Genomic DNA, 27,295 nt, shown 5'->3' on the forward strand with positions numbered 1-27,295 from the left:
GATAAAAACCCATGCATTCTTAATGATAGTGGGGAAATGAAACACACACAATTTATCACTGTGGTTGGCTGGTTAATATCCTCCAAATATGTCCAGGTCCTCGTCCCTGGAACCTGCGGTTGTCCCCGCCCATGGGAAAAGGGACTTTGCAGACGTGATGAAGTTACAGACCCAGAGGTGGGAGGTGACCCTGAATGATTCAGGTGGGCCCTAAATGCAGCGCCAGGGTCTTTGTGGGAGGGAGACAGAGGGACATGGGACACAGCAGAAGGCTGTGAGGGCTGGTGGCTCTGGCTGTGAAGGGGCAGGACGGCCGCCACCTGGCACAGCAAGCACATGGAGCCCACAGCCTCCGGGATGGGGGGGGCACGGCCTCGCTGACAACATGGTATCAGCCCAGTGAGACTGGTTCTGGACACTGACTTCTGGGCTGTGAGAGAACAAGCCTGGCTTGATGTGGCGTTACAGCAGCCGTGGGTCCCACCTGCTGGCCACACGTAGCCGTTAGTGCACCGAGTGTCCTCTGCGGATTAGAGGTCAAGAAGCAAGGTCTCATGGCGCCTTTCGCGCCAGACTCTCTATTGCTTCTGTGTTCCTGTTTCGTGGCTTAGAACAACACAGTTATCTGACAGTCCTGGAGGTCAGAAGTAAAAAATCGGTGTCACAGGGCTGAGGTGAGGGGCAGCAGAACGGGTCCCGGAGGCGGCTTCCTCCTTCTTCAGCTCCCAGGGGCCCGTGCTCGCCGCCCCGCCTCCACCTGCAGCAGCCCAGCACCTCCAGTCCCTCTGTCCCCGACCTCTGCTTCACCCTCACGTCACCCGACTGTCCCCTCCTGCCTCCCTCCTGCGAGGACCCTGGGACTCCATTTAGGGCTCACCCAGATAACCAGGGTCATCTCCCATCTCAAGACCCTTCACTGAGTCACACCTGCAAGGTCCCCGTTGCCACGCCAGGTGACACGTTCCACATTCGCAGGTTCTGGGGACCAGGACCTGGGCATCTGTTGTGACTGCTGCAGACCCCTGTTTCAGAGCTGTCGTAGGGCCCTTGTTGATGAGGGAAAACTCCTTTTACAGAAGAATTCCAGCCAAGGAACGACAGAATTTTCAAAGCACCATTTTGTGACCCCCCCGGGAGAAATTAATTTGGACAATGACCATCAGCAGACTGAGTTTCACCTGGCTGCTGGTGGCCCCCCAGCCCCCGCAGGGTCCCCCTTCCTCTGCCCCTGCCTTCGCGTTACTGCTATTAACTAAGGTGTTAATTACGAAGAGAAGGGATTTGACAACTAGGCACGAAAGGGCACCGGTGGGCATGGAAACAGAGCTGGGGCGCTGGTTCCCGACAGCCCGACGCTCCCCCAGGAGGGGCTGGAGGCGGACGTCGGGCTCCGGTGCTGAAGCCCCCACCATCCCCTGGGTGACCTTGGGGCACCCTTGTCCTCACAGCCAGATGTGGGACCCCTGGTGTTTCTGCACAGGGCCTGGTGCCAGAGGGGGTCAGCCGTACCCCACAGGTCGCTGGGGGACGTAGGGAGGCAGACTGACATCCTCCTTGCCCGTCAGTCACCACTGTCCATCGCCCAGCATTGTGCTCAGGTGTGTGATTATAGGAGGGGCCTCGTACCCACAGCTGTCACCCTGACAGGACCCTCGGTGGCCCAGGCCAACAGTCTGTTGAGGTGCCCAATGCAGAATCACCTGGCGCCCCTCCCCTGAAACATGAGGACTTGGGCCAGAGACCGCCAACCCTTCCCAGGTGCCAGCTTGATTCCTCGGCTCTGGGCACCTCCACGCACATGGCACCCACCTGACCCCCACGGCCCTCTGGGAGTTAGCCGGGGATGGGGGCTACTCCATTTAAATTTACTGTCTCATAAAATTGTGGCGGTTTTGTTTATGAACAAGCCACTAAAGGAGTGATCTTTCTGCCATATTTATTGGCTCGTGTCCCTGGAGGACATGGAATGATGCTGCACGTCATGCATTACAAACTGTCACCGGTCTGAGTGAGGATGCCTTCCGGAAAGACTATTCCAGCCAATAAAAGGCAGGTAAAATGAAACACATTTGTAATGGGGGAATTGATAGGTACTTTGCTCTGACAGTTTCAATTAGAGTGGTGGCATCTGCTCACCGGGTCTGGACTGGGCTGCCTCCCCCACACATGGCAGTGACCCTTCACTCAAAGCTGAGGGGCTGGGTCTGCACCGTGAGGGGAGTCAGCCCAGCGGCTGTGGGTGGTGTGGGCGGGGCTGGGGGCTGGAGCGGGCACAGCCGGGCACGCTCTGGAACCCACTCTTGAGGAACTGCAGGGCAGGTGGGAGGGACCCCGACTGACCCATTAATAGATGAAAGAAGAAACGGCCTTCAGGGAGGGGATGGAGAGTGGCTTGGGGTGGGGGGGGCGGCAGGTCAGGCTGCCCTGTCTGGAGGTCACATGACCAGGCCTCTGCCACTAGCAGGTTGAGTCCAGTCCTTTGTCCTTGGATGTGAGGGATGGTGGGCCCGTAACCCAAGTATCACTTCTGCTGAGTTGGTCCTGGGTGTGTGGCCGGGCACAAGCAGAGATGGCTGGCAGGACGTGAGCGGAACACCCACCTTCACCACGGTGACCCTGCCCTCGTTGGTGACAGGGTCCGTGCGGATGCTGAAGTGTCCCGAGGGGTCCCCGCTGATGATGCGGTAGACGGCATTCCAGTTTGGTGAGTGCGGCTGGTCTCGGTCCATCACGGTGAGGTTCGCGACCACCGTCTCCACGCGGTTTTCGGGGACTTCCCCTGCATACTGCAAAGTGTGAGAAAGAGATGTTATGAACGCTGTGGAAGAAGGGAGAGGTCGGGAGAGGTTCCCTACGACCCGGGGGAGGCACCCCTAGCTGCTCCCATGTTCCTGGCGGCATCTCAAGAGGCCTCTGGCTCCTGCACTGAGGCCCAGCAGGCCCGAGGGCCTCATCTGCTCACATCCGCATCCAAACTATGCCTTGCCTGCACGCACACGCATAACCAGGCCTCTTTCCTAAGTCCCCTTGAGGACTTTCCATGTCCTCAGAGGACCGATGCAAACATCTGAGACGTGTGGGAGATGGCAGGGTGTGCTCGCAAGACAGCAAATAGCAGTGGCGTGGCAGCTGCACAGGCTTCTGGAGGAGAATCCTTTCTGGGCTTGCCCTGCTGGTGGTCCTGTCACAGGCTTGGGGTGGGGTCAGCGCTGCAGACGAGCAGGTGACCAAACCTGTCCCAGAACAATGAGGGCTGCAAGCCATGCCCATCAGTAAGTGTGGTTCACATGACAGCAGTAGTTACCTGCAGGGAAAGGTGGCGTGTGTGTGTGTGTGTGTGTCTGTTGGATGGAGAAAGAAACCCGAGCCCTTCCTACCAGGTGAGGCTCACTGCTCAGGGCGCTGCACAGGCATGTGGCCTGTGTAGTTGTGGCCCAGCTCAGAAGGGCCCTGAGCTGGATTTAACGGTCACTGTCACTGCCTTGAAATTCTTCATACTTTGTGGCCCTGGGCCCTGCAAACTGCGTGGCCAGTCCTGCCACTGTGGAGTGTGCTTCTGAGCCACAAAACCAGGACACAAAATCTGTACAAATACTTAGTGATTTCTGGTTGTATTCACAGTGGTGTCCCCCAAAATGATCACCCCGTGTGCACTGTGTGCTGGGGGCCAGGCCAGGTGCGGCCCATGCATTGTCTCACCAGTTCCTCAGGGCGACCCCATTCTTAACCCCTTACAGATGAGGACACTGCAGAGAGCGGTTAGGACCCTGGGGTGCCACAAAGTGTCAGTCCCCAGTGCTGGGCATGGTGCCGGGGGGGCCTTGCTCAGAAGGCTGAGCCCCTTGGCCCCGTCACCGCGGGGATTGCAGGAGGAGGAATCCAGAGGCAGCTCAGCTCAGCCCTCGTCCTCCCAGAATCCTTTGCACCGCCTGACGTCAGCCAGAGGCGCCCGAGCACAGCAGGCTCCCTGTCACCAGCTCTGGCTGTGACACAGCACCTCGACGTTACAGTGAGATGACCGCTGGCATTGTGCCCACGTACGCTGCAGCCCAAATATGCCTGGAACAAACACGGCGTCACTTTGTGCCAAAGAAATGCCTTCCCCTGCACTTGCGGCGGCAGCCCTGGATTTCTGCTTGCTCCAGATCTAACCCACACCCCCCAGTGAGTTTCAAAGGTCCAGGTGCCCGGTGGAGCAGGTCGGGAACCAGCCACTCGGCCCTCACTATTCAGGCATGTTTATGGCTCTGACTTCGCAGCCGTCTGGAGTTTTCCCACTCTGCATCCAGTGCTCACTTCTGCTCAAGGGCCAGGCCCCCACCGTCTGCGAAAGCCTGTGCATGCACCACAGATGCCACCCGTGCAGGGCCGCTGGCGGGGACGGCTTCCTGCACGCCCCAGTCCATGGGGACCCTGTCTTCCCGGGCAAGACGGGACCCGCCTTGGATGCTGGCTGACAGACGCTGGCTGCACTCAGCTTTCCGTTCTCTCCACCGGGAGCTTCCTGCGCCCTCGGACAGATGGCACTTGAAGCCCAGCTCTGGGTCCCAGTTTGTTGCAACATTTTTCTGCCCTGAGTACTTTAAATGCAGGCCTCATCTGGCAGTCGGGAGGGCTCCTGGGGTGCGACGAACAGAAAACCAGACAACCATAGTTTCCCCAGAGGCTTGATTTTCTCAGAACGCGGGAGATTGAAGGCTGGTTGGCCTCCAGTAATGCTGTGTTCCAGTGACGGTGGGCTGGTGGCTGGGGGGTTGGGGGACGAGGCAGGTTATCTCGGGGACACAAGGCTGTGCTGGGTCTGTGTGTATGTGGGGTGACCTGGTTCCTGGAGCTCTCGGGAGGAACAGAAGTGTGGGGTGATAGCCCCCCACTGGACATCGGGTGATGGGAGTGCGCAGAAGTGGAGCTGGGAGCTCCTGGGGAGTGGGGGCGCTGCAGGCCTCCGAAGTGGTCCCCCAATGGCCTGGAGGGGGCAGGAGGGTGTGTGCACAGTAGGCTCTCCCATCATGAGTGAGGTGGACAGGGAGACCATTTGCGCTGGCCTTGTGCTTTGGCGCCTGTAGTGGCAGCAGGCAGGTGGCAGCGCCTGGTTCAGCGTCAGGAACAGGAGCCGAGGTCCCTACCTGGTGATGCCGGTGGAGCCCCCACACCTGACGCCCCTGGCCCTCACGTGCTGTGGCAGCTCGTCTCTCTGCTTAAACTACTGGGGTGGGTTCTGGGTGTCGTCACTTGAGAGACCCCACCTCAGCCAAGGTTTGAGGGGCCACCATGCCCCATGTGTGCCATCGTCGCTGTGATCGCATCCTCTGAGAATCACGGGCATGGGGAGAGCTGTGTGTCCCCGAATCTGCTTCCTTCCAGACTTTGGGGTGAAGTTTATTCGAAGAGTCTGTTCTAATTCATGCAAGTTTAATAAGAAGAGCCTAAGCTGGTAAAGCTGGGTTAGGATTTTCGTATTAACTTTCCTCCAGCCATAACGAGATTTCAATTTCATTTCTCAGGTTTTCGGGCACAGAGACAGCGTCTCTGCTGCCCCACGGGAGGCAAAGGCTGACATTTGGGGAAGGAATTTTAACAGAGCTGGCACGGACTTGGTCGCCTAGGTGGTAATCCAGAATTCAAACATGCCCCCACCCCAGAGGCAGGGCGGATTTCACACAGAGCGTGGGCCTTTGAGAGCGATCCTGCTCCACCCAGAAATCCACCTGGCTCCCAGGGCAAGGTCCCATCAGCACAGAGGAGGATTTGGGGAGAACAGTGAGCCCCACCAGACAGCAGGCAAACCCCACGGCTGGGCTAGAGCTCGAGAGTGACAGAGTTCCCCTCACCACCAGGGTCCACAGGGCCGTCACAGCCCCACAACTGGAGTGTGTCCCTGGGAATGGGGTCCTTGCACCTGGGCACCTTCCCTGCACCGGCTGAGACCCCTGAGTGGGCAGATGGGTTCTGAGCGCCGTGGGCTGCCCACCTGCGGCCCCATGATGCCATGGGTGGTGCCAGATGCGTGGCTCGGCGACTCAGTACGAGGTCGCCTCAGACAGGTTTCCCGCTCTGCAGAGTGGGGTAACTGGTGCCCACCTGAGCACCCAAGTCACGCACTAGCATGGGTCTGGCATGTGCAAGAGACAGTTGTGTGCTCCTGTCCCTGTCGCAGAAGGTGGCGCAGGTGGAAGGAGGATGGATAGCTGAGTCTGCCCGGCCAGGTGCGGGCGACTGGGGTGCCCACTGGGGTTTTGGGGCCTGGGCATCATTATTCTCCAAGGGTCCCTAGGGAGCTGCTCCCTCCATGACCAAACGCCTTGAGATGCTGGGCCCCTGGGCCATTGTCCACTGGCCAAGGGGAGCAAACAAACGGAAGCCACACACCCTCACCAGTGGGCAGGGGCCTGAGTGCTCCCTCCTCGCGGCGATCTGCCATTTGCCCACCAGATGGCGCTGTGCCCCCGCAGCCGAGGCCGCAGCACCGCCCCTGGGGACGCCCTCCATCGCCTGGTCCAGCCAGGCCCAGAGCCTTGGATTTGGGGATGCGGGATATGGGATGTGGGGATTCCGGGGCTTGAGGACATGCGGATGTGGGGGGCCATGGGGGTGCAGGCAAGCAGGATGAGGGATGTGGGATTTGGGGACTCGGTGATTTGAGATGGAGACACGGGTGGGAGACCAAGGAGGTTCCGGGCGTGGGGAAGCAGGAGGAGGGGGTGCGGGAGGGGCTCGGCCTGCGACACGCCTTCACAGCAAGGTGACTGGCCCACCAGGAGAAGAAGGGGTCTCCTGTCCGTCCCCCCACCTCTCTGCCCCCTCCCGCTGCCTCTCCCTTAGCTGCATAATGACAGCACAACTTCTGGAGTCTCATCCCAGCTGTTCCCACTATAGGCTGCATGGCTTTGGGCAAGGGACTTGGGCTCTTTGGCACCCTCCCGTAACTTGTCCTGCCCCTCATGGGGCCGGTGAGGACTGAGGCTGACGGGCAAGCCCTGGGGAGGGCCTGGGCGCTAGTTATCGTTACTGTCACTGCTCTGACATCCTCAGCCACGTGGCCCCCCAGTGGCCTGCCCCCAAGATGGGGAGGCTCCGAGGAGGTGACCTGAGATGATCAGGGCAGCCTCAACCTCCCAGCTCTGCTCTTCGAGCCCTTGCTGACGCCCCCTGCCCGACTGTACCAGCCTCCTCACCTGCCTAATTGCTGGACGGGCACCCGAGGGTGGATGCGTGCCCCATTATGTCAGGATCCACTTGTGGGGCCTGAAAAGACGGCTCAGGGACTCAGCACTGCTTGCCGCGGGCTGGGGAGTCATGGGGAGGGTGTTGGCGAGTGGGGACAGAGCAAAGGCCCGTGCCGCTGAAGACGGCTGGGTGGCACCGAAGGGTCTCATCAAATGTGTTGGGCACTGAGTGAGCCATGAGGACGTCACAGGAAGGGGCGTCCTGCAGACAGGAGCTATGTGACCCTTGACTCGTGGCTGTGACCCCACAGCTCACTCCTAGGGCGTCCCCAGGGAGAGGGCAGATCATCTCTGTGACTCGTGGGCTCTAGACCCAGAATGGACATCTATTGTGAGTTCTTGGTCACTTAGGTCCCGCCTGGTGTGGGGCCCAGGTGCAACCCGCCAGCCGTGCCCGACGGGAAGAACGCACAGTGAACTCCACACCCTGTTTCTCTCTCTGCTGACAGAAGGCCATAGAGGGCCGGCTGCAGGGCCTGCTCTGGGCCATCTGAGCCACCCCCACTGGTCCACCCCCATAGACACACGCATGCCTCCAAAAGTGGCTGAGACATCAGCCTCTCACCAGGGCCCAACGTCACCAGTCAATTCCTCCGGATTCAGAAACACTTTGCACTTTTCTCTGTCCCGGGAGCTCTGGAGGTGCCAACAACTACTGAATGTCGGTGTCACGGTGCCACATGGGCACAGCCCGCCCCTCCCCCCACCCCCAAAGGCCAGCTCCTGGGCACAGCCTCCGGCCCTCTCCTACCGCACGTACCAGACAGGCGTCATGCTGGCACGGGCCTCCCACTGCCAGGGCCTCTGCGACCCCCATGTCTGCCCAGCTCCTCTACCCACCAGCAGCAAGGACAGAAGCACACGGCAGTCACAGCCATGGGCCCCGCGGGGTGCCAGGTACTCACGGTGCTCGAGGTGAATTCTGGCGGGTTGTCATTCACGTCTGTCACTGTGATGATGGCGGTGGCTGTGTTCGAGAGGCCGTAGTTAAGGTTTCCCTCCATGTCTGTGGCCTGCACGATGACTGTGTACTGCTGAACTTTCTAGAAGGGAATGAGTTGGGGAAGAACAGTGCGTCAGTCTGGGTTTTAGTTTACAGGCTGTTTATACTTTTCATCAAAGAAACACCGTCCCCGGGATGGAGTGAGCTGCAGCGGGGTCCCACCCTGCGGGTGCTGTGCTGGCCGCAGGGCTCGCTCGGAGCTCTGGGCGGAAGGCCTGGAGGATGGTGAACAGTCCGGCTGTGCTTTCATCTCTGCGGCCCTGCCTTTGATAAGTACAGATCACATTTGGTGCCAACACGGGAAGGAGGAGAGTAGGGGGCCCGGGAGAGCACGGTGCTGCACCTGGTTTGGGAAACCAGACACACACAGTCTACAAAGGAAGACAATCCCACAGACACGAGTCTGGAAGGACCTCGTTTGTTTAGCATTTTCAGGGTCCAGCTCAACTGCAGGTCAGAAGTTCAAACAGAAGAAGAAGAGACCAGCCCTCTTGCCTTTCCTTGCAGACACACAGGAGCACGCTTTCTGTCTGAACACAGTCGCAACACAGTTAGCAGTTGGATGCAGCTGTGAGCGTTTAAGGGCAAAGCTTGGCTGGAAGAGTGAATTCCACTGGGCGCTGACGGGTCTCATAGCCCTTGACCACCTGAGTCAGCAGAGGTGGCCGTTCCTTACACTGCCTCGCACCACTGGTCTTTGCAACGCCCTTCCATCTGTGGAGCGCTTTTCTTTCTCCTCTAGTGAATGCTGACCTTTCTTCCAGAAATTCGCTCAAATGCCCCTTTCTCACGGAATTCTCCCGACACTCCAGAGAAGCCAGTCCCCCATCACCTGCTCCCCGACTGGCCTCGTCTGCACCCACAGCTCAGGTCACAGTTCCGATTTTACAGTTATTGTGCCCGTATTTGACTGTTGGCTGTGTCCCTCACTGAGCTGGGCTCTGGAGGCCATGGCTGTCTTTTTACCCGCCTGTCCCCAGGGTTGAATGCAGTGTCCAGCACGAAGCAGGTGCTCAGTGAATGTGCTCTGAATGTTCCCAAATGACTGCGGTGACAACAGAGATTCTGAGGACGGGCAAGCCCATCCACTGAGGTGCCTGGGTGCCTGATAAGGCGTCTGGACACTTGTGGGCAGCTGGCAGTCCCTGAGGGGGCTGTGAGGGGTGTCACATGATCCAACGAGTGTGCACAATGGGTCAAATCTGCCCACCACTGCTTATTTGTGTAAATAAAGTTTTATTGGCACGCGGCCATGTCTATTCATTTACATATCAGCTTCGGCTATTTTTGCAATGGCAACAGCTGAGCCGAGTGGCTGTGACAGACCTCACATATCCCGCCACACCTAATGCCAGGGCCGGCGTGCTGGGAGGGGGTGCTGCCTCCTGGGCCCCTCCTCCCTCACCACCTCACTCTGGCTGTCGTCCAACAGACCTGTCCCCAAGGAGACAAGTGTCAGGAGCCTCTCAGAGGGGCAGGACACAGCTCCTCAGTGCACGCCTGGATTGTCCCTTGAAGGGGAACAATTACCTGGAGAAGATGTGAGGTTAGGGCTCCCCGAGCTGCCAGGTGTGAGAGGAGGGGTTGCAAGGCATTGCAGGGCAGGGGCAGCTACACGACCAGCCGGCTGGACAAGCCCCAGCCCTCGCCGGACTCAGTGTTACCGTCTGTGAGATGGGGCTGGGTCATGTGCCTGGCTGGTGCCTGGCAGTCACACCAGCCATGGAACGAGTGTGCAGGGACGTGTTTACGTTACCTCCCTAGTGCCGCCCAGCAAAGCAGCGGCAGGTGGAGGTGCCAGCTGGGGCCCTGACGCCAGTCATGCATCGTCTGCCTGTTCAGAGACCCAGCAGGCCCCTGACATCATGGCAGTGCCCACAGGAAAAGGTCCCCGCTCCTGGGCTTCTGTCTCAGGACCCAGCAGAAAGAAGGCGTCCCTTCCTCCTGTCCGTCAAGGGAGCTGCTTGTGTGCTCAGGGCTCTGCGTCTGTTAGGACACTGCAGGGACAGGCTGGCAGACCAAGTGCAAGCCCTAGGTCCCCCACGCCCTGGGGAGGCGGGAGGGGATGCTGTGCTCACAGCTGCAGGCGACCCCCCTGGATGGGGCCTCGTGTCACGTGTCATGTCAGTCTCCTCCCAGAGGAAGGGTGTGGAATGAAATCAGATTTTCTGACAAAGCCGCAGGCGTCTCCCTTTGGAAACTTTCTTCATTTCTCACCCTCGTTTCTTTTGTTCTTTACAAACCTGATTATCTCCCCCTTCCCAGGACTGACTAGGAAATCTAAGGTGCAGGGAACCTCAGCAGTGTCTTTCCAGGATCGGGCAGGGCGGCATTTCAGGCCCTTCCTGCAACCAGATGTCACCCCTGAGGGACTGCCTGTCACCTGTCTGCAAGACTGAAGGTCCTGCTCGCTGAGGCGACCCGTCATCTGACTGCCACCTGATGGGAGGGAAGGAGACCAGGGCTGGTGGGGTGGAAGGAGGGCCTCAGAGGGACAGACACGTCCAAGCCATCGACTCTCATGCCGCACCGCGCCCTCCAGGAGCCAGAGCGGAAATGCAGAGGACAGAGGCTGACAGCAAAGGGAGGGATTTAGCCAGAGAAGAGAGGAAGGAGAGTGTTAGAAACTGCTGTCGTGTGACTGCAGTATGAAGTCACTTCTCCAAAGTATCGAATCACAAACTCCACATGGGACCATCCTGGGCTGCTGCCTTCAGAAGCCATCGCAGAGAAGCAAACCATCTCAGAGACACAGGGACATGTGTGTGTGTGTGTATGTGTATGTGTGTCCATGTGTATGTGTGTCCATGTGTATGTGTATTTGTGTGTATCCATGTGTATGCACAGGGTGTGTGGGTGTGTGTGTGTGTGTGTGTGCAGCTGACCGCCACTGGAGGGCACGCCGGCCTTGCTTTTGGGAGCCGGGACGGTCTTTCCTGGCTTTGGGTAGGGGGAGGGAAGCAAATCCATCAGGCAGCAGGAAATGGGGGCAGGGCCCCCAGCAGAACCCAGGGTGCAGAGCCCTGGGGGAGGGGGGTTCAGGCACCTCGTTAGATCTTGTTTTAGAAAGTACACTTTTCAGACTCAAACACCTTCACTGTTTTCTGTTTCACCAAATCCCCTTCTGGAATGTTATTCAGAGGCCGAGGCTATGCACCAGGTCCCTCCAACACGCCCAGGAGGGCAGATGTCCCTGGCGTCCCTGGACACAGACACCCCTTCCACACGTGTCCCATCTCCACTTGATTTGATGTCTCTATTATAAAGCCTTCCTTAGGGCCCTGCTTCTCGGCCTCGCACGCAGGCCATCATTTATGAGAGGCCAGGTGAGCGAGCCCTGAATAGTGGGTGGCGGGGGTCTCCCGGGCCTGCCTCGACCCAGCGCCCCGCCCGCAGGGGGGCTGCGGCGAATTCATTAAAACATGACTTGGCCACTTTCAAGTTCAAGAGGAGGGAAGAAACCAGCAAGCGCTGTCCCTGGGTTTCGCTCCCCTCCCCCAGCTCAGTATTTAAATTTTGCAGAACAGCCATCAACAATGCAGGCCTCTGCAGTCCTAGATAAGCATCTAGGCTTCCTGCGCGCCCCCCACCCCCTCCACGTTACCACCCTCCCACGCAGGACGCTGGGGCTGCAGCCAATGCATACCGGCCCTGCTGGCCGGGCCTGTGGCTCCCTCCCACGTTCCCGCCGCAGAGCAGCGCTGCTGGGGCTCCGACACCCACACCGCCATTCTGGGTGCGAGGTGGGCAGGCGGCACAGGCTGGAAGTTCGCAGTACACGCTCCAACCTGCAGCTCCCTGGTGCTGCCGTCCTCCCCTCACCGCTCAGCACTGCTCCCATGCTGGTGTCACTGCTGGAAGCTCCACCCTCAGACACCGAGAGACAGCTCACGTTGGGCTGGGCGCTGCCCGTGTCTGCTTCTCCTGCTGCTCGGGGCCCAGGAACGCGACGGGTCATGGCGGAACCACAGGCCACTGCCCCTGTCCACTCATACACATCGTGAGGCGTCCCCGAAAGGCCGTGGGGCATGAGTCTGCCGTGGAAGCACGCACGGGTCCTCAGGGTTACATCAAGCCCCCTCTGACCAGCAGTGCCACCCCTGGGCACATTCTCGAGAGACCTGGACACCAGTGCTCACAGTGGGAACAAGCCCACCGTCCACGGACAGACGAGTCGGTCATAGTATGTGGCCCATCCACACAGTGGAATATGCCGGCCTCATAGAGAACCTCAGCTCCTGGAGCAGCACCAGCTCGCTGCACCCAGGCCCCCGCCCCCACCGCACATGCAGGGCCCAGCCTGCACTCAACGAGCAGGTAAGGCTGGGAACACGACACCTACAGCCAAACTGCCAACGAGGGGCCTGAAAAGCAATGACCGGCATGAATGGGAGGTGCCAGCTCCCCTGGGCTTGCCTGGCGGGCTCTGCGGGTGGTTTGCCGGCTCCGTCCGAGTGGACAGTCAAACGGGGACCTACTCAGCACAGACTGGGCCTCTGAGTTTGTAATATTCATCTTTCTTTAAAAGGGAAAGTTGGTTTCTCCTGCTTTCTCTTGGGCTTATTTCTTCCTGGGAGAGGCTAAGTCGAGGCTGGCAAGCAGATGGTGTCTGGAAAGGCCTGGAGACGCTGGGGACCAGTGTGCTTTAAGACTCCTGCAGCCAATGGCCGCTCGCCGGAGGGAGTCCTGCTTGCAGCCCCAGCCCGAGACCTTTATTACTGGACGTCAGGGTCAGACATGGGACAGGTGTTCCAGGTATTCAGGCTCCCAGAGGGTTATCAAACCTCCCCACACCTGCAGTCCTGTTATGGCTGCACCTTGAGAACCACGGAGGTTCGCCCCTGCTTCTCTGCCCCTCTACCCCTCACCGCTGCACACGCCAGCAGAAACCTCACACAGGACACTCAGCGATTTGGCTGGCAATGAAGCTCAGCATCTGCTTTGCTGAGACGTCCTCCCTCCAGGCACAATGGGAGACAGACGTCCCGGGGCCAGTTTCCCAGCTCCCTTGTGACTGTGCCCCATTGGAGACACTCACTCTGGGGCTCTGATGCCCTTCGCGGACCAGCGGGCTCAGGGGACACAATGAGGGCTGCGGTCAGCCTCTCCCACATGGCGGCAGTGGCAAGGCCATACTCCCCAGCTCCACGGTGCCCACCTTACCTCTCGGTCCAGGCCAGCCGCCACTGTCACAATGTCCCCTGTCTCGCTGTTGATGGTGAACATGTTCTGGGATGGACTCTGTGGGGTTTGGGTCACGATCCGGTACCGCACCATCCCGTTGGCTGTGGTGCTGTCATCAGCATCGTTGGCCGTGACTGTCATCACGTAGGTTCCTGGAACCGAGAAAGCAGCTCAGATGGAAATGATCTGCCACACATGCTGCTGCCTCCGCTCACACACCCGGGGCAGACATCACCAATGGATCGCAGATCTCTCTGGAACCCCGATGCAGTGCACATCCTTCCCCACACCATGTGCTGGACGCCTGCCAAGCATCACAGGGGGCCTTGGAAAGCAAGTCTGCTTCCCACACTGCCCCATATAGAACCCCTGAAGGGTTTCTCCTAGAAACCCTTCTAGAGCTCGAGCGTTCTCTGCGGCCAGCTGTTCTGACTTCCTTCTTTCTCATCTAGGGGGAGACTGAGGCCTGGAGAGGAGGAAGAGCACGGGGGCAGCAGGACCAGGCCTGAGCCAGCGCTCTTTCTCCTCAGCCACCTGGCCGCTGGCACCGCCGCTGGTGTTTGCTGAGGCTCAATGGGTCCCATGCGGGTGCCAGCAGTGTGGCGGGGACTCGAGGGCACACAGTGAGAAACAGTCTGGGCCAGGGCTGGGTGTGCAGCAGGTGTGTAAGGAGTGCTTGGGAAAGACACATCCAAACACTCACTGGAGCCCTCAGAGGGGAGGAGCACGTGTGGGACACCAAGTGTCAGGTGAATTTGGGGTGCACGTGGGGTGAGCGACTCCCTGCATTTCAGAGCTGGGAGCTGAGTGAGCGGCCCACGTACCCCCTCAGTCAGTGCCTTGGTTTCCACACCCATGTACTAGGGTTGAGGTCTGCAGGGGACATGGCATCTCCCCCGCCTTCTGAGAGCAGCCCTTGGTGTGTGCCCCTCCCCTCCAGGGAGGCTCTGGTGGGTCAGTAACCCCTCTCCCTGGCCACACAGAGCCAGTGGCAATAGACGAGGTATCTGCTGGGAAATCAGCACGCTGTCCTTGCCACCGGATTTGGCTGGGTCAGTGTGTAAGGTTGGGGGCTATGGCCACTTTGTGGCCAAGAGGAATGAGACTGAAGGACAGGGCCATCTCAGAGGAAACAAAGTCAGGTAGCCCCTGGATCCAGCCATGCCTGAGGCTGTTGCCCATGGATTTAAAAAAAAAGTTTAAGACTTTTAAAGGATAGTTTTAGGTCCACAGCAAAATTGAGGGGAAGGTACCCTATAGACTTTTTTGGCACCTGAACCAGTATATTTCCCTCTCGCCTCATGCCATTTTAGTTTGAGTTTTTGTAACTTGCAATCCAGAGTTCTGATTGACACAAGCTGCCAGTCCTGTGCCTGCCACTGGAGCCTTGGGGACACTTGTCCCAGTCTGCGTGCTCTGAGTTCAGCTCCGTGTTGCCAGGTTGGGAACCACGTGCTGCCTGCGGCCACACAGGGGTGCAGGGAGTGTGGGTGCTATCCTTGACTGGGTCCTTTTTTGGGGGATGCTAGCTGCAGTTGAGGCTTGAACTGAGCTGTGCAGCTGGGCCCCCAGGCCTGAGGACCACACCCAGGTGGGATCCCAGGTGAGTGATGGATGGGGGTTTCATTCATCAACCACTTACTGGGCACATACTGTGTGCCAGCGCTGTGCCAGGGGCTGGGGAGACAGTGGTAGACGACACATGATCTGCGGGAAGCCGTGTTCTAATCCTACCAGTGCCTCGTCATTGAGGCTACATGTGTGTAAAGCAGGTCCTCTGCCTTCTGAGTGCAATCCCACCCATGCACAATGTGGGCCCTCGGGCTGTCTGGGAATCTGCTTTAGCTTTCAGCTTTTCCTGAATAAAAAATTCTGGTGCCTTTTACGAAAGCAGAAAGGAGAGCAGAGAGAGAAAGGAGGAAGTCTATTCACAGGGCATAGCTTCTCTATTTGCGTCTGTGGAGGGGAAGCTGTTTGGGTTCAGACTTTTCACACTGAAGATGAGAAGTTGCCGCCCGGGCAGGGGCCGGGAGAGGAAGGTCGACGAGCATCAGCGCCAGAACCCCTCCCACCCGTCCACTCCATAAATACACACATTTTTATTGAGATGTAATTCACATATGATAAAATTCACCCTTTTAGAGTACGCAAGTCAGGGGGTTTAGTATTGTCACAAAGCTGTGCCGCTGTCCACAGAAACGTATCTAATTCTGGAACATTTGCATCGCCCCAAAGAAATCTGTACGCAGAGTGTCTCCCCACCCCCCGCCCCCAGCCCCTGCAACCATTAATGTACTCTCTGTCCCTGTGGATTTACCTCCTCTGCACACTTCATAGAAAGGAATTGTACACTCTGGGGCTTCTCTCACTGAGCCTAATGCTTTCAAGGTTCATTCCTTTTTATGGCTGAGTAATAACCCCGCTGTCTGGGGATACTCGCCCTACAGTTACTGACTAAGCACTTGCTGTGGGCAGACACCAGGCTCTGCACTCAGGATATCGCAATGAGCACAACCAGGCAGACACTGTGTTCCACTAACAGGTTAGTGAGGGAAGGCAGAATGAACAGGGACAGAAACAGGTCACTGCAAGCTGTGGTAAGTGCTGTGCAGGGGACAAAACATACGCGTGATGAACAAATACGCAGACTAACTAGGTGAGAAGAGGGAACCACAGAGGAACCAGGAAAGGCCTCTCTGAGAGATGAAGTGGGGGTGGGAGGGGAGCAGGAGGGCTCTGGGAAGGCGGCAAAAGCTCTGGGGCAGGGAAGAGCTCAGCTTGAGGAGCAGAGCGGGGGCAGGGCACGTGGTGGGGTTAGACATGCGCTGGGCCCATGAGATTCTGGACTTTCTCCTAAGATCACAGGGAAGCGAGTATTGGATTTTTATCAGGGGAATGATGTGATCAAGTGTATGTTTTTAAGACACACGGAGAGAACAGACTGTAAGAAGCCAGGAATATTAGTGGGTGGAGAATGGGTAGTGAGAAGGCTAATTCATCTACTGGATTTTTAGAGGGTTGGTTGTAATCAGGCAAGAAGAAGTTGCACCCACTAGGACGTTCATTCATTCATTCATTCACTTAACACATCCTTGTTACGTGTCTTCTAGGGAAAAATAGTAAAGAGCTTCCTGTTTTGCGAGCCCTACATAAACGTTCTCCAAACAAACACACCAACCTTACTTCACGCAATGAATACATTCTCAGAGTTGTGTATAAACCCAATTTTAATAAATTTAATTATCAGTAGAACTTCCCCAGAGGGAAATTAAGTATTTAAAAGAAATCCAGGAAGTTCTATTTTTAGTAAATGCTGGACCATGTTTTTAAACCAATCTTCTCCCTGAGGAAAACTAGAAAAGCTAGATAAAATATAACATACAAACATTTGTTTTAAGACACAATAGAGTGACTAAGTACTGCAGACTGTGGGGCTGACAGAACAGGAGAAACTGATACCCATCTTTTCTCTCGAGACACTTGCTGATTCCAAAATTGGCTGCCGACAGCTGAAGAGCTGCATCGAACTTTCAACAGACTTATGGGGATGGGAGTAAAGCTGAGCGTAGGGCTTGCTGAGGAGGAAGATGCCTGGAAAACTCTCTAGTCTTTGGGTTGACCCCTGAAGCAATATTTGAAGAGAGAATAGCTGAAAATTTTCCAAAAGCAAAGATATCAAGCCACAGATTCAAGAAGCACCTTAGGAGTGAGGGTGAACTGGAAATAGACAGTCCCAACAGAGAGACGCACAGCTCTAATGAAGGTAACTTAGGTTAAGATGATCTGAGGTTACTAGTATCCCTGTTAGGGCAAAAGTAAACCTTCTGTGGAGAAAGACAACATCCTCCATAGCCTTAAATTATCTCTGCGATTATTCATACACAAGCTACAGCACTTAATTAACTAGGTATACAAGAAGACAAAACCTGACTGAAAATAAGGAAAAAAAAAACAACAGACAATAACCAGACCCAGAGGAGATTCAGATAACGGAGTAGTCAGAAGCAGATTTAAAAACAAACACAACTTACTATGTTTAAGGAGCTAAAAGGATGAGATAGAAAATTCTGTTGGAAAACCAGAAATTATTAAAAAATATATAGAACAGCAAACTTATATTTTAAAAATAGTTGAAGTTAGGAATGTGAATAAATTTTTGACACCATTACAGGTTTATATTATAGGTTAAAATATAACGGAAGGGAGACTTAGTGAATTGGAAGGTACATCAATGAAAATATCCAGACCACAGCACAAGAACCATATGTAAGTCCATCACATGTATAATTGGAGTCCCCGAAGGGTCAAAAAGAGAGAATGGGGCAGAAGCAATATTTGAAGAGAGAATAGCTGAAAATTTTCCAAAAGAAAAGATATCAAACCACAGATTCAAGTGTCTAAGTAAAGTCTAAGTGGGGTAAAGTCTAAGTGGGATAAATATAAAGAAAATCACAGCGAGTCACATCACAGTGAAACTGATAAAAGCCAAAGATTAAAAATTTAAAAGCAGGTAGAGAATTTTTAAAATGATATAAAACTGTTAACAGAGCAATAAGAAGACTTAAGACTGATTTCCCAAAGAAGTAATGGAAGCTAGAAAAAAAGGGAGTGGAAGAAAGTGCTGAAAGAAAATAATGGAAAACCCAGAATTCGTTGTTCTTTGAGAAAAGCTTTCTAAAAATAAAGTGAAATAGAGACATATTTAGATAATCAAAAAAGAGATAATTCACCATGTGGAGACCTGCACTAAAGTAAATGCTAAGGGTATTTTTCAGGCAGAAAGATAGAGATCCCAGAGGACAGCTCAGAAATGCAGGACGGCATGAGCAGAGTCTGTGTGTGCGTGTGTGTGTGTGTGTGTGTGTGTATTTGTGTATAAATGTTTATATAAAGGATAAATGTATGGATACATCTCAACAGTACGAAATGCATGAAACAACAATTTTGCCTTGCGGGGTTTTGAAGCCGCTTAAACAAACAAACAACAAACAAACAACACGTGCAGAATTTCACTTGCAAAGTGAACAACATGCCTGACTGAGGCCTGTTACCGTCTTATCACCTTCTTGAAGCTAAGGAGCTACTGGAAACTGCGTCTCCACAAAAGGGGAGAGCGGGGCAGTCAGCTGGCCTTGGTGGGGTGGAATCTGGCCACCACTCGCTGCTGCCCTGTGCCCTAGGCCCTCAGACTCTGGGAGGTTGTCATCTGTGGAACGAGTGATGAGCTGCTGGGATGGCACACGTGCCTGGCACAGGTAGGTGCTGGCAGTTGCGATGGCGCAGTGGGGGAGGGACGTGGAGAAGATGGAGGGGAAGAGAAACAAACAGATGATTGATGGGGAAGGGGCAGAGTGCATGCTTGTATACATCCAGCTGTTGTTTTATGAAAGAAAAAATATTTTAACCCCCAAATAATAGAACGAATAAAGGTCAGTCCTCTGCACTAAATATATTTATCTTCATGCAAAAGGTTGCCACACTGAGAGGCTTTGCTTTTTCACCATGGTCTCACCAGCTGCCACCAGCAGTGGCTGTCCTGCACGGAGAGAGCCAGGAGCACGCTTATGGGGTAACGCGCCTCTCGTCTGTTTGCTGGGATGAGGTTCACCGTCCACCCCTCACGTGGGACTCACGAGTGAAACACCACGTTGGAATGTAGGTGAGCAAGTGAAGGGAAGAGCCCGCACGCCAGGTCCATCCCTGCCTTCCTTCCATGGGGCAGCACCAGGGGCCAGATGAGCGAGGGGCCACACCCCCATGCTGCACCCACAGGACGATGGCTGTCAACCTAGGCTCCACAGTGTGCAGAGTTGGAGATGATGGAGAAGCAAGGGGCCCAACGCCCTCGGGCCCCCAGACCCACACAACAGGCCATAAAGTAACTGCCCACTGTCTTCAGCCCAGACAGACCAGGGTGCCTGTGACCTTCACCTGAGCTGCCCTTCGGTTCCTGGCTCGTTACAAAATCCTGCCAGATCTGGGCATCCGGCTCCTTTGCTCAGGGATCCGCGTTTAAAAACCAATGACACTCTGGTAACTGCTTAATGGTCGCAAAAATAAAACGCACTCAGGGTGAGCAGTGCATGTTCCTTGGGAAGTATCAGGAGGCACAATGCAGGCAGAACCCCGGCACCCTCACCCGGGCCACCCTTCGGGTCAGCGTCTCCAGCCAAGGGGCCTCGGCGTCAGAGCTCTACCACTGAGGAGTTTTAGCATCTCCTGCTTTTAAAACCAGCTTTATTATTGATCAAAGAAAAGATGGGAACACAATTCCACACACCAATGAGCAAACACTATTTTAAAATAATGATGGTGGCTAATGGCAGGGCTACATAGGGGACCTGCCCCCACAGCCTCCGACGGCCTCAGCTTTTGAAGGCAGTTTGCCCATCTGTTTCCAAAACGCCCTTCAAATGTGGCCACTCAGCAAATCCACGTCTAGGAGTTTATCTTGAAGACAAAAGTCACAGATGTGCAAGAAAGACTAGTCGTGTCCCCGCGGCCCATGCTGACATGGTTCCTGACAGCAAAGGGTGAAATCCCCAGCAGGTATTTCCTGAACACCTACTATGTGCCAAGCCCTGCTTCTGGCATTGAACAGAACAGATGAAGAAAATCCCTGATGACAGGGCTGGCGGGAGGCTGGGGCGGGGGTATCCTTCCTGCCTCTCCCAGCTTCTGGTGGCAATCTTTGGTATTCCTTGGCTTGTGGCAAGGCTTCAAGCTGGGCACCTGGGTCGTGGGCAGGGCTGGCCCCATGTGTCTGCAGAGGTGTGACCCTGACACACAAATTCCCCGCCTGGCCCTCTTGCCTTCTCCAGCTGGCGGGTCCAACTCCACACATAACCGCCAGCTCCCGGATGCCACAATGCGTCTGCGGAAAGTGCCTGGCCACCCGTGGGACTGATTTGGGCACAGTCCCCTGTTCGTGCCCTCCGCTGAGGAAGCGCTCACACAGGGAGCATCCACAGGGACCGGGGTTCCAGTGGCCCCTGTCACCTGGGCTGGGGGCCAGGGCAAGTTGCCCTTCCAGGCCTTTCTCTGCTCAGGAGAAAGGCTTGAATTTTTCTTAGCAAATGAGACAGAACGTCGGGATTGTATTTTCACTTAATGAGGGATATTGTCGGCTGCCTGTGACGCCGGACATCGCTTTATTAATCACGCCAACAGGACAAGGCGAGGAAGCCAGGGCTGGGCCCTCCCGAGGAATTCATGTACAAAGGCTGCCATGCGCCTTAAAGGATTAATTTCCCAAGCCTTAAATTGCAGTTTAATTTGAAAACTAATTCAGCCCCATAATTGGCTTTCTGCTCAAATCACTGAGGCTAAAGATTTAAATTCGTAATATTCAGATGACTTTCAAGTATCTGTGCCATCTGTGCACTAGCCCATGGCTTTCATCTCGGGGGTCCTCTGTCGGCTCGGAAATAAAATAAATAAATAAACGGGCCCACTAATAGAATAATCTATTTAAGCACCAACCCTGCGTTATACAGATGAAGGTTTCTCTGACTTCATTTGCAGCCTGTGGATTTCTCTGCTAGTTAATATTTTAAAGTGACATTAATTTCGAAATTTATAATATAGGCCTTCACGCAGTTACAAGGGGTGAGGGAAAGCAAGAATTCCAATTAGAGTCTTTTTTAGTTAAAAAATAATCAATACAGAAGCGTCTTTTCTCAGGAGGTTCAAGAAGTGTCGCGGGACTCGTCTGGGCTGGGGGTGGGGCGTGTGAGCCGGCGGTTCTGATCTCCAGCTAGAGAACGCCATCCGGAAGCTGGTGGACCTCATGGTTGGTGAACAGGCAGGGCTGCTCTGCCACCCTGTGAGGACGTGCTCTGTGGTTCGTCCTGAGCCCCACGACCTTGTTTTCTGGAAAGTGGGACACTGGGCAGTGTGGCAGGAAGTGTGTGACTCAGGAAGTCGGCAGGACAGATGCCCAGCTAGCTGTCCGCTGCGTTCCTGCCATCAATGGCTGAGCATCCCCAGACCTCCAGGAAGCAGGACCAGACATGTCCTCGGATGTCACTTTGGGCTCCAGAGCGCCTGCGGGGTCAGGCTGAGGCTGGGCCTTCACCGAATCCCTCCCTTGCACGGAACACAGTGATGAAGCAAACGGACAGGTCTCCGTCCCACACGGGGCCCAAAGCAGTGGCAGAAACTGACAACACACTGACTAGGTAACCGAGAGTACTCAAGCATCAGCGGAAGACCTCAGGGGCAGGGGGCCTGCTTGTGAGAGTGGCAGGAAGACATCTTTGCTGAAGTGACATGTGAGCTGAAGGAGGAAAAGGAACAAGCATTATAGAAACAGCGGGGAGGACATCAGGTGGGGGGGCACAGCACGTGCAAAGGCCCCGAGGCAGGAAAGACTCTCCATTCCCGACGGCCTGGGAACCCTGCTTCTCTGCCTTTGCCCAGGTGTGCAGTAACAGGTGTATACGAAGCACAGAGATAGATTTTTTTGTTCCTCAACTGGAAGATGGGCTCCTTGAGGGTGGGGCTCATGTTTTCTCATCCTGGAGAAAGACCCTCATACACAAGTGCTTTTCCTGGGGAAACTACCATGCTACGTACGGCCCTTCCTGCTCAGGACACGCCTGCCGCTGCTGAGGCATCCTGGCCACAGGAAGACAGAGTCTGCCAAGAACGAAGCCACACAGAGGAGATGGTCACACAGTGGCCAGCAAGACTCTGGACAATTCCATTCTAGCCCCAGTGCGGCCGTTCCTAAGCTCCCAGCCACCTGGGATTTCACTGTCATGGGAGCTGGCATATCCCTTTTGAGGGGGCATTTGAGGTGGCTCTTGGCTCCCTGCTTACTACAGAGAGCCAAGGGCTGTGGTCACAGGGGAGGGCGCTCTTGCCCACAGGACACTATGCATGTTGCCCCACCAAAGGGGCCGGACCATTCCAGGCCTCCCACACCTTCTGAGACGTCTAATCCAGCCACGCCAAAGAGGATTTCATTAAATTGGGGGTGGTGGTGGCTGGAAAAGAACGTGGGGTGATCCTGACCCTTAGTCAGCTTGCTAATGTCCCCAAATGAAGTTTCCAAACCTGACAAGGTTCTTACCTAGCTGAGTCACTGTTAACATATCTTTCCACTTGTTTTGCATTAGAACCTACATCTGAAACCCTTGATTCGCCTGTCACTCCAGAGCACGATGACTAACTTCTGGCGGTAGTTTCTCCTTAGTGCGCACAGACTCTAGGTAAACCTGGTCCTGTAATTTGAGACGTGAGGGGAGAAGCGACAGAGGCTGTTTCCAGGTCCTGGGAGTGTCTTGCCTCGAGGACGCCATGGCACGACGTCATCCCCTTTCCATTGACCAGGGTGACCGAGGACGTCCAGCTGGGTCCATAGAGGCATCTTGCAGCTCTGTTGAGCTTTGCACAAAGAGGTGGCATCACCGTTCCCCTCTGAGGGCTGCCCTGGGACCAGAGACAGACTCTGGGGCCCCCCAGGGGTCCAAGAGTGAGTCCCACTTCGTGCCCACAGTCCTGGAAGGGGCAGGAGTGAGTGGGAAAGGGGGGCTTTGCCCAGGAACAACACCAGCCTTCTGGCCCATCCAGGCCCTGGCCAGCGTGCCCTCTGGAGCAGGTGATGGGAGGGCCAGGCTTAAAGACTTATCAGGCTTTCTGGAAAGATACAGCAATTTGCTGCTTCTGTTATCCTAATGAGTAGAGCCAGTTGCACGTTGGGGAAGACTTTATCGATTTGTTTTAAAATAAAGACAAGGGAGGTTTGATCTGTGATAGAAAACCCAGGCACCTTTGCAGAGTGTCCTGGGTCTTGCAAGGGGAGAGCAGTCCTGCTGTGTTTGTGTTAACAAGACAGACCCCCCATCCCCAAGCCCGACACCTGCTCCCCCACCCCCAGCTCCTTAAATGGTGGCTGTTGGCAGCCCTCAGCCGTTTCCTTTGACTACTTGCAGCTAATTTGCCCACCCACCACCTGCCCCTGCCCCTCGAGCGACTGCAGGGAATAGCCGCCCAAGGTGTCGGCAGAAATAAAGTCACCTCCCGCTCCCTTCGCTCACACTGGGCTGGTCTGCGCCTCACCGTTCTGAGACAATCAATCGAAAACACAGTTCACCTTGTTGAAACAGCAGCCCCTGGAGACAGAGCTATAACAACCACCTCGCTGAGACGTGATGATAAATGTTTGTGTTCACCGCCCTGAGTGGAGCCCATTGACCCTCCGCGGTGGCCGCTGGAGCCACATTCCATGTTCCGGAAGCCCCTACACTGCGTGCCGTGTGCTCAGCCCTTCCCAGAGCCCAGAAGCCCTCCCGCGAGCCGGCGCTCACTGGGGGGGAAGTTTAGCTCCACGAGCAATACGGTCTGCAAGGGGCGTGCTTATGTGAAAATGACTCGTTGTCCCTGAAACCCCGTGCACATCCTGCATTTCAGTGGCTCCTCTGGCAGCCCCACAGGGCACACATCAGTGACACTTGGATCTGCTCCCCCGTGCAACCCAAGCCAGGCATTTGTCCCAAGGACAACCTCCCCATCTCATGCAGGGGACAGCAGTGCAGGGCTGTGCTTCTCAAACCTGGGTACGCACAGAAATCACCTGGGCGGCTTGTCCGCCCAGACCCAAGGCCCCACCTGCTGGGGGTCTGAGACACAGAGAGACTGCAATCGTCACCTGTCCCCAGGTGATGCTGCTGCTCCCTGGGCCAAGGTTCCTGCATCGGTTGGGGATTCTAACCCACACTGTGGGGTCTGGGCCGCTTGCTTTACCTCCTGGGGCCTCGAGTCTCGTCTCTGCTAAAGGGGAGAAGGAGGCTGCCCTTCTTGGTAGCTACGGATTCCAAAGACCAGATGTGTCGTGTGCTTAGGAAGGGCCCTGCCACATGATAAAGTGGTCACCATCATTCAGGCTGCACTGAAGTCTGTGGGAAGACGGGCCCTTTGGTGAGCTCTCAGGGCAGCTGAGGGCCTCGGCTACATGGGTTCACCTCTTTCGGTTGGGGGAGTCTGGCCCTCTCTCGGGGTTCCTATGGTGTTTGGAATGAAATCCAAAGTGTGGCCCAGGAGACCCCGAATGGCAGGCCTTCTCTCTGACCTTGGCTCCTGCCCCAGGACCTTTGCACATGCCTTCTCCGCCCAGGCTCCCTGCCAGCACACACGCTGGTCCCAGCTCCACCCTGAGCATTGCTCTTTCTCATCCTTCAGCTCCTGCCTACCTGTCACCTATGCAGGGGGGTCCTCCCTGATCTAAGCCACCCCTGGGACTTCGTGCCCCACCGGGTTCCGTCTGAGCCTCATATCACTGCTGTGACTTCATTCACGTGCGTTAGCTCAGCTTTTGTCTGTGTCCCCGACTGGACCATGAAGGCCCCACTTCCCAGTGCAGTGTCTACACGCAGTGGGTGTCTGCTAAACACACACATCCGTGGGTGGGTCCCATGGGGCCTCCTGGTCCCGGGCTTGCTCCCCCCCCGGGCCACAGGGCTGTGCTCACCGGGCTTGGAGCCCTCGTCCACGGAGCCGTTGTAGACCTGCTTGAGGAACTCGGGCCGGTTGTCGTTCATGTCGATGACGTAGATGTACAGGTCGATGGGGTTCTCCACCTTGTTCCCGTTCATGTCCACGGCGTGGGCGCGGAGCTGGAAAGCAAGTGGGCAGCGTCAGGCGGCGCCACCTCTGGGGGCACAGCCTCGGGCAGCAGTGAGAGCAAGGTCCCTCGGACCCACGCCTTTGGGGTGGAGGTGACATGACTGTTCCGGGCCCCCAAGGGACAGCCTGGGCGGGAGGCATGTGGCAAAGCTTCTCTGAGCCTCGGTTCTCGCCTCTGTGGAAATAGAGAACGGTCATGAGAGGACGAAATGGATGGCGTGTGGGACCTGGGAGCCGACCAGAGGCCCCAGAGCTGATGCCCACCCAGGACCCCCGGGCCTGCTCAGACTGGTCCCGGCACCATGTATAGTGAGGTACACGTCCACCTACAGCGGCTGCAGAAAAGCCATTTGTGTCAACAAATGTTGGGGCCTAAACTCCTGCTACTGACAGTTCAGGCCTGGGGAAACCTAGACCCTGGGGGACCTCGAACTTGGACGGGGGCTGAGCTTAACTTGGGCAACCACTGAGAGTCCACCCTGCTGGCATTTCACCCCCAGGCTTATCTGCTCTGGGAACCATGAGGAAAATGGCGTGGAAGAAGCCCCCCTGTTCTGCTGGGGAAGCGGCTGCCGGGAACTCAATGGGACCAGCTTCTAGGTACAAAGGGAACATATCCTGAACGTGGGCTGGAAGGGTGCACCTTCTAATTTCTGGACTTTCTCATTCACTCACTCGTTCCTCACCCACTCACTAATTCATTCACTCGTCAGTATCTATCAAGGGCCTACGTGCGCCAGGCACTGGGCTGGAGCCTGGATTACTGCTCAGCGAGACAGTCCCTGCAGTGTCTTATCCGGGAGAGGGACACTAAGGAGGAAAAGAAGCCAGACACACCTGGGTGTCATGGCAGCGACCCACTGGGGTTGGGAGTGGCCAGGCAGGCCTCTCAGAGGAGGTGACATTTGAGTTGAGACCTGATGAAGGGGACAGGGAGGACAGCAAGTGTGGAGGCCTCCATGGGACACAGAGTGTCCGAGCACCGTGGGCAGCAGAGGAGACTGGGGTGGGGCCACTGGGGACCTCAGAGGGAGAACCAAGGCTTGGAGACAGGAGGGGACGTGCCTGAGGACTCTCCATGCCGAAGCTGTGACTGCCACGTCATGGTGTCCCAGTCCACGTTTCTCTGTCAAAACTACTCCCCCTCCAAGCTGGACACGTGGGCGCTCCAGGTCTGCAATACGACAGCACCAAGGGCAGCGTGCCGAGACGAGCCCGTGCCTGAGCCTGCGGCAGGGAGCGTCTCCAAGCAGAAGGCCGTGCACAGCCCTGCACAGGGCGCCCAGGGCTGCGCGTCAGCCCCACTCTGCCAGCCTCTGGGGAGAAGGGGAAGGAGGCTCGCACATGTCCACGCTGGCCTCAGCCCGTCAGCTCCATTCCGACAGCCCTGAGTGGAATTGTGCCCTTGAAATGTGTGTTTTAGGAGAATCTTGAGTCTGGCTGTACCCCAGGAGGTGACCTGCATTGTTTCGAGGCAACACATCAGGTCCGATTCCAGGGGAAGCTGGAACCTGCCACGCAGGACCTGACAGCGCACTTGCCTGTGGGTGTGAAGCGTCATGTGACACCTTGAAATGCCGCCTTCCCCACCCCAGGTGACAACAGGCCCTCGTTAGCCTGGATCCCGACCTGCACCCCATCAACCTGCCGAGAAGTTCTGACGGGCGGGCGGCTGGGGGATATCACCCTGTCACACGCAGTCGTGCAATAACGCACGGAGTCAAAGGTCTAGGAGACTTTGAAAAAGGCAATTCTGAGCTAAAATCAAAGTTCCTGTCTTCTAACCTAAGTGACACCGCCGGTTTCAGATGCCACCATGAGCAGTAGGAGTGCCCACAGTGGAGACAGCAAGGAAAGTGATGGAAGCAGCCTGGCTGTCAGGGTTCTCCTTGGCCCACCCCTACCCCAACCCCCAAAGTCTTAATTACATTTGACAGCGGCTGTTGGAAACCTCCACCTTCATCCACCTGTCAGGCGGGCAGGGGGTTGTGGGCTCGGGAAGGGGCTTGTCTTGGGGTGGAAACAAGCAATGTCAACACAGGAGCCATCCAAGCTTTCTGCGACTTGCAAATCTGAGTGTGCTGCGCAAACGAGTTTTCTGTTATGCTTTTAATGGGACGTTTTTCTGTTCTTGTCATGGAAAGGAAGATGGGAAATATTAATATGTGGGCTTCGTCTCCATGGGAGTGGGAACGATGCCTGCTGACAGACGCGGTGCCGCCGTGCGGGGGGGCCTCCTTCCCTCCCCTCCGGG

The 27,295-nt window shown here is 56.1% G+C and overlaps 1 protein-coding gene across 2 annotated transcripts in view; it reads right to left on the minus strand.

Moving 5' to 3' along the window:
• The window catches only part of CDH4 (cadherin 4), a 394,225-nt gene that overhangs the window by 8,507 nt on the left and 358,423 nt on the right, over positions 1 to 27,295 (minus strand). For both annotated transcript variants that reach the window (XM_074317411.2, XM_074317410.2), the window contains exons 6-9: positions 24,887 to 25,031; positions 13,393 to 13,565; positions 8,132 to 8,269; positions 2,601 to 2,786 (exon numbers count right to left, since the gene is read on the minus strand). In XM_074317411.2, the coding sequence (XP_074173512.2) occupies positions 2,601 to 2,786; positions 8,132 to 8,269; positions 13,393 to 13,565; positions 24,887 to 25,031 (642 nt within the window). The remainder of the gene's footprint in view (positions 1 to 2,600; positions 2,787 to 8,131; positions 8,270 to 13,392; positions 13,566 to 24,886; positions 25,032 to 27,295) is intronic.

Source organism: Rhinolophus sinicus, chromosome 13 (assembly GCF_057876585.1).
Source record: "Rhinolophus sinicus isolate RSI-liver-muscle chromosome 13, RSI-T2T, whole genome shotgun sequence".
Classification (NCBI taxonomy): Eukaryota; Metazoa; Chordata; class Mammalia; order Chiroptera; family Rhinolophidae; genus Rhinolophus; species Rhinolophus sinicus.